Source organism: Aegilops tauschii, chromosome 1, assembly GCF_002575655.3.
Source record: "Aegilops tauschii subsp. strangulata cultivar AL8/78 chromosome 1, Aet v6.0, whole genome shotgun sequence".
Lineage (NCBI taxonomy): Eukaryota > Viridiplantae > Streptophyta > Magnoliopsida > Poales > Poaceae > Aegilops > Aegilops tauschii.
Window position 1 is genome coordinate 506006031 of NC_053035.3, and position 13247 is coordinate 506019277.

Consider the following 13247-nt stretch of genomic DNA (forward strand, 5'->3'; position numbering starts at 1 on the left):
GATACCGGAACATGTCAACGAGAAAGAACAACAAAACCGGTTACAAGGAGACAGTATACGGAGCATGAGAATTACTCAAGAGGATATATATATATATATATATATATATATATATATATATATATATATATATATATATATCACCTCGGGTCTTGTAAAGTATCACGAAGCAAAGGGAATAGCACATGATAACCACGGGTTCACTCGAATAGCATTCGTGTATTATAGGTATCCATATGGATATCCACGATACCGCTATTGATCATTGAACGAAAGGGTGTTTACGTTCATGATTTGATGACTATAGGGTCACACGCTTAAGGGATTCACGATTTGATGACTATTATTGGAGTAAGAGTTGTGAGAAAATATTCACGAAATAGTTTCAGGAATATTAGAAATAGTTTCAAGAGAAACCGAATGTGTTCTGGGGATACCGGAAGAGATTCGGGGTTTACCGGAAATTGATATATAGGTGGAAAATGTATATGAAGATATTAAATTTAAAATAAAAGGTTCTAATAATTTAATATTAACATGCCAAAGAAAATACTAAAAGGCCTAGTGGTGGAGAGTTATTGGCCCTAGGGCCCAATAACATATGTGGTGCCATAGACTTCGCCGTTTCGGAGAGTGAAAAAAGTCATTTTTTCCAAAAATGCTCAAAACTAAGATCTAATACCAGAAATGGATCAGCGTTGTTCATACGAATCCAACAAGCCCAAGAATGTCAATTCTGAGTTTGTATGAAGAAAAGGCGGCCGATTTACCAAATAGGGCCATAGCACGGTCGTACGGAAGTGAATCAAGCCCAAAAGTTGCCTCTCCAAATGGGACTCTTCATCGATTTTGTCCCCTTTTTTTCCTACGACTTCCTTAGTCTTTAAGAGATGTTTTGGGAGAGGATAAGGCTCACCTAGAGCCCTTGATTACGGGAGAGCTCTTATAGACACACTTTCAAACTTAGCCATCGCATCAATCTCATCTCTGAAATTCATCAAGCTTCATATCCACGTCCAGTCGTCATCCACATCCAGAACAACATGCGTTGTTGCAACCCCTGTAAGACCTGGCCTGGCTCACCTGCCACCTCTGCAGCCACTGGTGGCACAGTGGCAGGGCCAAGACTGTTAGCTAATCTAGATGTTGGGTTTAGGCTAGTTTGTTTTTCTATCGAATAAACAGGATGCATGAGCCGCGACGTGTGCGTGCCATGCAAGTAGCTAGCATGGGACGGCTAGACATGGTCACCACGATCGGCCCGGTAGTCTTGCAGGTGGCTTAGGAGGCACGATCGGCTCTCGTGGGATGGCGCGAGCACGGCGGATCATGGCGCATAGATAGGATCGCTACCTGCCTCTCCTTCCTTGTAACAGAATAAATAGCTGAAAGAAAAAAATGAGAAAACTCGCAAGATTGCACGCGGCGCAAAACCATTGTCTCCTCTGTGATCATGAGCTTAGATTGCTAACAAGTGGTATCAGAGCCTCGTTTAGCGATCCCGGCGATCATGTCCGATCACGTAGAACAGCCGGACACGGCTGCATCGACGGTTGCAGCTGGCCTCAACGGAGGCACGGGCAGGTCGGCACGCTCGGAGACTCCACCACGGGAGCGTAGCCGCGGGCGAATCCGCGTCAGGCGGGAGCGGCAAGTGGTGATCCACCAGGCGGCGGCTACAGAGCGCTCGCCGTTCGTGCCGGGCGTCGGCACCACGTTCCCGACCCTCACCTCGACCAACTACATCGAGTGGTCGCTGGTGATGAAGGTACACCTGGAGTCCTAGGGGCTCTAGGACGCGATCGAGGGAAACGCGCAAGACGTGCGCGACGACAAGGCGGCGCTCGGCGTCCTTCTCCGAGCCGTTCCGCCAGAGATGCTCGGTGTCCTCGTCGTCAAGGAGACGACCAAGGCTGCCTGGGACACCATCAAGGTCATGCGGATGGGAGTGCACCGTGTGCGTGAAGCCACCGCACAAGGTCTCCATGCGGAATTTGAGCAGATCGCTTTCCATGACGGCGAGACCATCGACGCCTTTGGGATGCGGATCACCAGCCTCGTCAACCAGCTGCGCACCCTCGGCAACAACGTCGAGGAGGTATGCGTCGTGCAGAAGTTTTTGTGTGTTGTTCCCCCCGGTACTCGCATATCGCAGTGGCGAACTGGCGATCGAAACCCTTTTTGACCTGAGGACGATCTTGATACGTCTCCAACGTATCTATAATTTTTTATTGTTCCATGCTATATATATTCTGTTTTGGATGTTTAATGGGCTTTATTATACACTTTTATATTATTTTTGGGACTAACCTACTAACCCAAGGCCCAGTGCAAATTGCTTTTTTTGCCTATTTCAGTGTTTCGCAGAAAAGGAATATCAAACGGAGTCCAAACGAAATGAAACCTTCGGGAGAGTTATTTTTGGAACAAACGTGATCCAGAGGACTTGGAGTGGACGTCAAGAAATGAACGAAGAGACCATGAGGCAGAGAGGCGCGCCCCCACCCTCGTGGGCCCCTCGTGGCTCCACCGACCTACTTCTTCCTCCTATATATACCTACGTACCCCGAAACCATCCAGGAGCACCACGAAACCATATTTCCACTGCCGCAACCTTCTGTACCCGTGAGATCCCATCTTGGGGCCTTTTTCGGCGCTCCGCCGGAGGGGGCATCGATCACGGAGGGCTTCTACATCAACACCATAGCCTCTCCGATGATGTGTGAGTAGTTTACCTCAGACCTTCGGGTCCATAGTTATTAGCTAGATGGCTTCTTCTCTCTCTTTGGATCTCAATACAAATTTCTCCTTGATCTTCAGCCTCCAGTTCGGCTTTTGCAGCGGCCAACTGTGTTTGGTTCAGCTCGAGGTCCTCGGACAGTTTCTTACTATGTACCCTCGAAGCCTACAAAATATCACAAATACATATACTCACAGATCCTTAACTCGGCCGTCCCGCCCGAATCAAGGCTCGGGGGCTACTGGGTTAGGATTTATGTTAGGTTTTCAAAACCAATCTCGTACCTGCATGTTGGTGGACAGGAGGTTGGCGATCCCCTCAAGACCTGTATGGGCTCCTCCGAGGTATGCGTCCACCGAATTAACCGCATTGAATTCCTATTCGGAAAATGCGACATGACGCAAGGATTCCTTCCGTCGTCAATGATTCATCACACTTTCAACTTTGAAATTGGTAACTGAGACATCCTCAGGATCCTCTAGAGGTTGTTCTGCAGTAAAATCTCCCACGTTGACCCCGGCCCATGCCGAGGATCCCAATCCGGGATTACGCCCTGACACCTCCTAGACGTCTTCGGACGATGGTGGTGGTGCCCTTCTTCTGTAGGTTTCATTAATGTCACGGGTGCCCGCGGTGCAACTGATACGTCTCCAACGTATCTATAATTTTTGCTTGTTCCATGCTGTTATATTATCATTCTTGGATGTTTTATAATCATTTTATAGCAACTTTATATCATTTTTTAGGACTAACCTATTGACATAGTGCCCAGTGTCAGTTGCTGTTTTTTGCTTGTTTTTTTACTTCGCATAATATCAGTACCAAACGGAGTCCAAACGCAACGAAACTTTTTGGGGATTTATTTTGGACCAGAAGACACCTTGGGGGCCAAGAAAGCACCAGAGGGGATCCCCGTGGGGAACACAAGAAACCTGGGCGCGCTGGGAGGCCCCCACGGAGGTCTCCTGCATCGCCTCTTCGTCCTACAAATTCCAAAATATTCCAGAAACCCTAGGGGAGTCGACGAAACATAATTCCAGCCGCCGCAAGTTCCAGAACCACGAGATCAAATCTAACACCATCACGGAGGGGTTCATCATCCTCATTGGTGCCTCTCCGATGATGCGTGTGTAGTCCACCATAGACCTAAGGGTCCATAGGCAATAGCTAGATGGCTTCCTCTCTCTTTTTGCTTCTCAATACAATGGTCTCTTGGAGATCTATTTGATGTAACTCTTTTTGCGGTGTGTTTGTTGGGATCCGATGAACTTTGAGTTTATGATCAGATCTATATCCATGAATATTATTTGAGTTTCCTTTGATCTCTTATATGCATGATTATTTATAGCCTCGTATTTCTTCTTTGAATCTTTGGTTTAGTTAGGCCAACTAGATCGATTTTTCTTGCCATGGGAAGAGGTGCTTTGTGATGGGTTCGATCTTGCGTGTCCTCTCCCAGTGACAGAAGGGGCAGCGAGGCATGCATGTATCGTTGCTATTAAGGATAACTAGATGGGGTCTATTCCTACATGAATAGATCTTGTCTACATCATGTCATCGTTATTATTGCATTACTCCGTTTCTCCATGAACTTAATGCACTAGACGCATGCTGGATAGCGGTCGATGTGTGGAGTAATAGTAGTAGATGCAGGCAGGATTCGGTCTATTGCTCGATGTTTCCGGGTTTAAACCCTTCATGGAACTAATGCTGCATCACCTCGTCTGTGAAGCCCATCGGGTATGCGGCGCCTCTGACCCGGGCTACATCGCGCCGGAGATCGGCTATCATCCAAGCGCGGTGCTGCTCCCGGGCTCTATCGTTTATATCGCGCCAGGCTTGGTATCCGTCCCATCCAGCGGGAGCGTACCCTCTAGATAGATGGATCTTGTATGGCCTGTTCTGGTGGTTAAGCCGTGCCGAAGTCGTATGGGTCTTCCGGTTGCATTGGCTCCTTGCCTCTTCGGTGAGGGGGGCAGGTGGATATTCGGCTTCTATAGTCGTCATGTCCCGTCCTTGAGGGGGGCGATCGGCTGTTCTGCCTGAGTATGTCTGGGGGTATAGGCTCAAGGGCCTCGTCGTCGAATTGTGGCAGTAGGCGCCGTTTTGGGTAGCTTTTGGTTTGGTCCTGCCACTAATTGCCGAAGCCTTCTTCGGCTGCCAAGACCATCGTCCACCTGTCGTTGAGGGTGTTCTATTCGCCTTTTAGCTGCTGCTGCTTCTTTTTTAAGCTTCGGGCGATGGCTATTAGTTGTGTTTAAACCGTTCCTGTTCCAGAAGGTCTTCGGGGACGATGAAGTCCTCGGCTCCGAGGCTTTCCTCATCCTCGAAAAGAGGAAGGTAGATGCTCTCCTCGGAGTCGTTGAGGTCATCGGGGTCACCCTGGTCCTCGTGCTCTTCCAAGCCATCAGGTTGCTGCTCGGGGGTGACGTGGTCGCCGAGGTCTTCCATGTTGTCCGGGGTATCATTATCTCTGGTGTCCTGTTGCTTTCCCCACTCTTACACCCCCTGGATCGTCTGCGCGGTCGTCCGCGTTTGGGCGCCTCCTCGCCGGGCTTATCGTCGTTCCTTCTGGGGTTATCGTCGTCGTTCTTCCCGGTGGTGTTATCACCCTTATCGTTGGGGGTGTCCACCATGTAGACGTCACACGTGAAAGTGGTAGTCCACTTTCCGGTGTTGGGGGTGGTTGGGGAATTTGCGTTATAGGCCATGGCGTCGACGTCCTCGGCCTCCTCAGAGATGTAGTCCAACATATCAGTTAAATCTTTGACAGTGGCTACTAAGTGGGTGGTCTGTGGGATGTAAAATTCCCTGTGGAGCGCCTCCGGTCTAATCTGATTGTAGACCGAAGATGGCCCATATGCAATGCTTATCGACTGGATCCGATCTAGTGTCTCATTTGAAAGCGAGAGGTCGGCCGGGTTCGTCTTGTGGCGTCTATCGGAGTTATCCTCCGACGTGACCTCACAGAGGGCATGTTCGAGGGCTGATTCCTGGTTTCTGGATTCTGGGGTCGGATCCGAGCTCAAGGTTGGATCCGAGGTGAGGGTCGCTCCGGAGGCGGGGCGAAGAAGAGGATCCGAAGTTGAAGCTTCGGGATTTGCTGGTTCCTCAGGTGAAGCTGAGAACCCGGTAAAGATCGGATTGCCCCGGGCGTTAGTGACGTACTCTAGGCCGCCGAACCTGATTCCCTGCCCAGGGGCGAAACTATCGACCTGGTCAAGGTGACCCGTCGAATTGGCGTGTAGAACGACGCTGCCGAATGCGAAAAGCTGGCCGGGGATGAAGATGTCCCTGGTGCGGATGTCATCGCCGATGACTAGGGGAGCCATTAATCCTTCGGTGATCCGACAGCTGAACTCTCAATGAAGCATCGATGTCGGTGTCAAAACCGGCGAATCTCGGGTAGGGGTTCCCGAGCTGTGGATCTTGGATCAATGGGGAACAAGGAACACAGGGACAATATTTATTCAGGTTCGGTCCCTCTCGGAGAGGTAAAACCCTACATCCTGCTTGATTATATTGATGTGTGTATACTGTTACAGAGTTGATCTACCACGAGATCGCATGAACAAAACCCTAGGTGAGTAGGATGATGGTTCTTCTAGCCTCTACGGACTAAACCCTCTGGTTTATATAGACACCAGGGGTACCTAGGGTTACACATGGTCGGTTGCCATCACGGAATAATCGTGCCGATTCTACCATCTTGACTTGGAGGACACACCAAGGCTTTGGAGGTTTCCTTCCTGAACTACACAGAGTCACCTTATAGCTCGGCCTTCCAATAATAATCACAGAGCGGCCCACCTGTCCGGCCCATAAAAGATAGAACGGCAACCCGAGGATCCCCTAGTTCAGGACTCCCTCACTCCGGTCCTGACGTTTTTTACAGCTAAAGTTGTCATCCGAAAAGAAAAAACAAACAAAAAAACTGGAACTTGCTATCTGGAAAGAAAATCGCCATGCTTGACAACTAAAGTTGTCATCCTCTCGCGTCACTAAATTTGCTATCAAAAACTTTGGAATTGGCATGTGTTGGTGCCACACGTGTGGCACTTATCAGGGTCCTTTGTCCATCATGGATAGCGGCATACTCTCTGAATAGTTTCAATATAGGCATAGTTTCGGTCTCATGTGGCTCTACTGTTTCCTATATGTCCTTTTTATTTCTTATCATCAGGTTATGCTAGTGCGCATCCTAATCATGCAGAGGCCGCATTCTATCAGCTTGATGCTGCATTATGAGTGAGTTAACAAAAAAGACTCCCTCTTCCTCATCGGGAACAAACAGACACAATATGCAGACGAACTTACTGAGTGTGTTCATTTATTCACTCATTATTTTCACCGGGCATTGCTTACAACAAAAATGTAATGGTATATCTTCTCTCTGAACTGAAATACACAGACAGACATATATATATATATGTATGTAGTCAGAAGAGCCAATTCATTGTTGTACTTGTAGGGTGAAAAACAAAATAAATATAAAAAAGTCGAGTTAGTGATCTGAATCTGAATCTGAGACGGTATTGCTTGATCCATGTAGTAGGATATGTGCTAGCTGGAAAGAAACAAACAGACAGACAGACAGGCCCATTCATCAAGTTGAGGAGCAGTTCAGCCACCCCTGGAACTGGAGTTGGAGTTGGAGTTGAAATTGGGTCTCTTGAGCTTGACAATGAATTCTTTGTCGTCGTCGTCGCTGCTGTACTCGACTCTTCTCTTGGCCTTGGCGGCGGTATGATCCGTGTTGTGACGCGCTGTGGAAGAAGAAGAAACCACTGGTGCCGGTTTCTTCCAGGTCTCTGCAGGTTTGTTGTTGTTGTGTTTGCTGACAGTGTTGGAATTTGACGACTTGATCGGGGTCCCTGATTTGATCTGCTGCTGCCGTTTGAGCTTTCTGTCATAGGCTTTCTTGGCTCTCTCCGGAGATAACAGCCCATGCTCCATTAACCTGCGAAGAGGTTTTATGTATGTCGTGTCTGTCAGATAAGTATCACATACATACATACATACATACATACATACATACATAGATTGCAGAGCAATGGTGTGGTGGTATAACATATTGCTGCAGTAATAAACTAGTAGTAGGTGATTCTGTAAGCCCGTCCGTGAGGTCAGGCCTGAATGATGTTGCTGTAGTAAAATATTGGTGGAGTAGTAAATTTGGAAGAGGATACATTTTTTGAAGTGTGTGTGAATGAGGGAGGGGTAATTCAGAGTGAAGTTGTTTGTGAAGACCACTAGTGTAATTAGGTAGCTAGGTGTGTGCAGGGAGGGAGGGAAGCTAGCTAAGGATTTGAGTGACATTCAGAGAAATCAATGGATGCATCGATGAGAACAGTCCTAGTAACTGAGTAACTGGGTGGGGATAACTTGACTTGTGGACAAGCAAGCAAGCACTAGTAAGTAGTAAGTGGTGATTAATTGGTGGAGCAGAGCAGAGAAGAGCAGAGGTGAGATGGGGTTGGTAGGTACCAGAATTCGGCCATGTCGCTGGATGGGATCTGCTTGGAGAGCGATTCGTAGAAGATCCGAAGGGGCTCCCTCTGCCAGCCCAGCCAAGAGAAATTGATTGCAGAAATGGTTCCCAAATCAGATGCTTGAACTGGAAGCATACATGAAAGAAGAATTTGAGGGAATCACCTCCTCTGGGATATCGAACTTCTGGCCGGTGAGGGAGAAGACCTTCTTGGCGGCCTTGCCCTTGCCCTTGCCCCGCCCGCTAGCTGTAGTAGCAGCTGCTTTCTTGGCGCTGGCGGTGGCCGCGGCGAGCTTGGCCCTGGAGGCGGCCAGCGATATGGATCTCCCGGCTCCGCCGCCTCCTACTCCTTTACCCTGCACGCACGGCAAGCCAAGCAAATCAAAAGAGAAGAATCAGCACTTGTAATTGTTTGTTTAGGTGAGGAGAGGAGAGGAGATGTAATCCATCCCATCCTCTTACTTAGTGCTGCTGCTGCAGGGCAATTACTAGTATGTATGTATGTAGTGTATTATTAGCAAGGCAATTGAGGTTGCAATTGATGTCAGATTCGATTGGATTCTATATCTGGTCTGGTGAATTATCATCTTATCTTTATCTAGCAGGAGGAGTATCTATGTATGAGTCTATGAGATGATGATGAAGAAGTAGGTAGGGTTGAGCAGAGGAACAGAGAGAGAGAGAGAGAGAGAGAGAGAGAGAGAGAGAGACCTCGAATCTGGCCTTGGAGAAGGAGGAGGACGACATGGCTCCGGCAGCTCGCAGCTCAAGCAAGAGAAATTCAGATCAACAAGAAGAAGAGGAAAGGGGAAATTCAGATCAGTATCCTGCTTCTGCTGTGCTGTCCCAAGGAGAAGCATATAAATAAATAATAGGGGAGGGCACGCGCTTGGCGTGGGTTTCAGTGCGACACGGACAGAAACTTCCTTTCCTTTCCCCCATCGCACCCATAAACACTGTTTTTTTTCCTTCAATCCAATCCTTTTGGTGGGTAGGCTTTGCTAGGCCCGGCCCAACCTACCCAGCCAGCCCAGCCAAGCTCCTTTTTTTTTCTTTTGCGGGCAGCTAAGCCCACCACTCCTTTTTTTCTTTTGACCGCAGCTAAGCCCACCACTCTTTTGTTTTTTCTTTTATGCGGCCATGTCTGGGAGACGGTGGAGGGCCATGCAGCATCGGCCTCGAGTGGGCATGGAGGGACAACAAGGGAGGGAGCAATGGGGGAGGGGAGCACCGCCGCCTTTGCAGTTGCATTTTGCCCAAACCCGATTCCGGAGGAGCGAGACTTGGAGGGGTCATTTCTAACACTGATTTTGGTCTGAGGAAGGTGAGGGGGTGGAGTTAGGGATGCGGATCTACTAGGTCATCCCGTGCAGCGGCGGTGTCGATGTGCAGGGATGCCAGGAGGTTGACAGTCATATGCAGGGGGATAGGCAGCATTTTTGACAACATGCAGGGTAGGGAGGCTGAAGTTGCATGGACAAAGGACACGAGGTGCCCACACACATGGTATGATTTTTTCCTATATATAGAATCAGACCGCCATTGTTTTTCTTTTGTTTATAAAATGAAATGAATGTGCTCCATGCAACTCGGGGGGTTTTGGTGATGGTTTTGCATGAGATACAACTATTTTACGGTCATAAACTCTTTTTTTGGGTGCAATTTTGTTGCTTCAAAGCATGAGTTCGCCTGCAATCTTCGAAGCATAGAAGTGCTTCGGTTTTACTAAATTCATGGGGGATTTATATTCAGTGATCTGCAGTTTACCTTTTTTATTTGTTACTCTACAAACCGATGCCTACTATCATGGAACTACTTTCAAATAGTTGCTCCAGTTTTTAACATGGTTGCCTGGAATTACAAGGAAAGTTGCTTTAATTTTTACGGAATTGATAGGGGCTTCTTCCGGTTATCTTCAGTCTACCATCTTTATTTTGTGTCATTCCCATACTGATTCTTACTGTCAGGGAACTGTTCGCAACTAGTTGCTCCTATTTTTATCACGAGTTGCCTACAATTACAATTACAGTTGCTTCAATTTTTTAGTGATGCAGGAAATGGTGATTTATGGGCCTAACTTATTACCACTACAGATTGATTGGGTAATTCTATTCCTAGCAGAGCTTCTGAACCCCGTTGGCTGTAACTAGAGTGCACATGGAGCAAAGGAGTCGAGGTCCCGGTGAGCAGTGGAAGACTCCTTTTTAGCTGGTTAGCAGGTAGGCACCATTAGTCATCTTCTTGAAAGTAAAGATGTAGCTGGTGATGTAGAGATGTAGTTGTTGCAGTTCTGAAAGTAGCTATTTCTGAATACCTCCCTTTGGCCTAGCTCCATCCAGCACGAGTTTAGAGTGAAAATTAGATTGCCAGTGTCGGAGTAAATGACCACGGGTAGCCTCATCTGCTCCCCATGGCGATTCAAGACATCGGGGCTGGCTGCGCCCCTCAAGCCTCGAAGACGAAGAGCCACCTTCTCAAGGCCAGCTGGTCCAAACGGCCGGCTGCTAGAGGGCGGCAGTTCCCAGAAGACCGCCTTGAGGTCGGCCGACTCCTACCAGGCAGCCTCCAGAGAGGCCGGCTCCCAGGAGGCGGCCCCCCTCCGCCCCCTTGAAGTTTGCACCCTATTAAGACAACGAGACGGGGCGTGGCTACAGTGCAGCCTGCCACCCCCGAATTCAGGGCAGAGCGTGGCCACAGTGCGGCGTACTGGGTCGACATCCCTCGCCCGGCGTGGCACTGTTGCCACGCAGCCCATGACATCACCCATAACGGGGGAGGCCATGCCCCCACTACGGGCTGTCGGTACGGCCTGCGGACAGCAGGCCCTACCTGTCAGCGAGAAGCCAGAAGGCGGCGAGCCTCAACCAGTCGGCGCGGGGGAGGCCGACTCTTAGCAGGCGGCCCTCCCCCTCCCTCAAAGTCTGTGCGCCATTAATCAGAAGAGACGGGGAGTGGCTATAGTGAATGCCCGCCAGGCGGCGGTACTGTAGCCACGCCTCCCCCGACAAAGCACACGTCATCAGTGGCATCGCCACAGTACTCAGCAGCCGGCAGGACCCGCCATCGGCGAGCACGGCCTGTCGGCCAAGTACAAGACAGCCGACGGGACCCACCAGGCGGCGGGCCCCAGCGGCCGGCGGAGAAGCCGGCGACCACAGACAATGACAGCCGGGTCCTACACCCGGCCAGATTACCTTTGTAACCCTGGGGGGTAGGCCTATATAAACCCTCCAGGGCACCCATGCAAAGGGTTCAGACCTCAGTCCACCCACACACACGTATAGGGAGAGGAAGCTAGGGCTAGCCTTGTTCTTCCTCCCCCTCTAGAGAAACAGCTCAAGGAGCAAGCTTGTAGCCACCATTGTTGCTTGAGTAATCATGCGGAGACCCCGCAGAGCAGGAGTAGGGGTGTTATCTCCCAGGAGAGCCCCAAACCTGGGTAAGATTCGCCGGCGGGCATGTTTGCGCCTTATCCCGTTTCCTGGCACCGACGACGTATTATTAGCCCCCTCCATGATAAGCCATCCTTTGGCATATGTCGCACGACACCCCCGGCATTTGGCGCCCACCGTGGGGCTAGGTGGACCGTCGTCCGGAGATCTGTTCTGGACGGGAACCTTGTTCCTCCCTAGCGAGCGCAGCCAGCCCGGCAAGCCTGATGGCGTTTGCGCCGATGCGCTGCATGGCGTTGAGCTCGCCTGCGCGGCGAGCTGCCTCGCTGACCTCATCGGCGAGATCCGCCTCCCCGACGATCCCGCGCCTGACACGGGAGCAGCCAGCTCCAAGAGCTGCCTTGTCGACCTCCTTGGCAAGCTTCACCTCGCCAATGAGCCCTTCTCCGACCTGGAGTCGATCGGCTCCACCGACCCGATGCTTGTCGACTCCGACACAGCATCCCTCGACGCTTTCCCACCAACGTGGTGATCATCGACGACCCGCTTCCTCGCGCCGATAGCGGCGGCAGCACCATCACGGAAGTGCTCTTCATCAGCCACGACGGAGCCTCTGGCGGGGGTGCCCAAGACCCACTACAGGCGGTGCTACGGGACTTGTCTGCGCCCCTTGCAGAAGACGCCGACACCGAGACGCTAGAAGCCTGCCGCGTCTTGCTCGTTGAGAGCGCCAAGAAATTGGCATCCATGACACGCCTTTCCGAGGCCTACCGGCGCGAGATCGACCGCGCTGTTGGGGAAAGCGTCGCCAACATGTTCGGGGTACACCACCCTGTCTACGCCACGCCCATGGAGAACATACGAGCTTCCCAGGCGGCAGCAGATGAGCTGGACCACCTAGAGGGCGAAGAGCGTCGCCACATGACGGAGCGCATTCTGCAGCTCATCGACGCGGCTGTTGCGCATCAAGAAGCCGGCCGCCGCGTGCCAGAGCCCGGCGCGCACCACAAGAATCCTCCCCCCCCCCCGAGATCAAGGCGCGACCTCCCGGACGCCAACAGACGGCGCCCGTGACCAGAGAAACCGAGAGCCGGCTGCTAGCCGCAGCCGGACGCGTATCACCATCGAGCGCGACCAAGACGGCCGCCCAAGAGCAGTGGAACGACGGGGCGATCTTCCGCCTCCTCCTCCTCCTCGCAGGGAGAGGTGCGCTTCCCCGCCGCCTGTTGAGCACCCGACTCTCGGCGACCGGCTGGGCCGCCGAGAAGGAGTCGGAGAGAATGACGCCCACCACCGAATCGACCGCCTCGCTCGGTCCCAGGCGCTAGAAGAAGAGGATGCAATCGGCCCACCTTGTTTCGGCCCCCGCATTCGCGACGAGCCCTTTCCCAAAGGGTTCTCGCTCCCAAGAGACACGCCCAAGTACAACGGCTCCGTGAAGCCGGAAGATTGGCTAGTTGACTACTCCACTACAGTCAACATAGCAAACGGCAACAAGTGCGTAGCCGTAAAGTACATTCCGCTCATGTTCCAGGGCACGGCCCGGACATGGCTGAACAGCCTGAAGCCGTACACCGTCAACAGCTGGGTAGATTTCACCGAAGTCTTCATCCGCAACTTCACC

The 13247-nt window shown here is 51.1% G+C and overlaps 1 protein-coding gene across 1 annotated transcript; it reads right to left on the minus strand.

Annotated features, from left to right (window-relative positions):
- Window positions 1-7101: 7101 nt before the first annotated feature.
- Window positions 7102-9168, minus strand: LOC109754663 (uncharacterized). Its single transcript, XM_020313575.4, has 4 exons — window positions 8943-9168; window positions 8396-8587; window positions 8228-8298; window positions 7102-7700 (listed from the first exon to the last, which is right to left on the minus strand). Exons 1-4 carry the CDS (start codon window positions 8976-8978, stop codon window positions 7364-7366), a joined length of 636 nt encoding a protein of 211 aa, XP_020169164.1. The 5' UTR covers window positions 8979-9168; the 3' UTR covers window positions 7102-7363.
- Between the last annotated feature and the right edge of the window lie 4079 nt (window positions 9169-13247).

Bases quoted from the DNA above. Each gene is read 5' to 3' on its own strand.
- LOC109754663 (XM_020313575.4), bottom strand. From the start codon at position 8,978: ATGTCGTCCTCCTCCTTCTCCAAGGCCAGATTCGAG. The intron at 8,588-8,942 runs GTCTCTCTCTCT...CCGTGCGTGCAG, and splicing joins TCTCCAAGGCCAGATTCGAG to GGTAAAGGAGTAGGAGGCGG. The intron at 7,701-8,227 runs GTACCTACCAAC...ACCTCTTCGCAG, and splicing joins AGCGACATGGCCGAATTCTG to GTTAATGGAGCATGGGCTGT.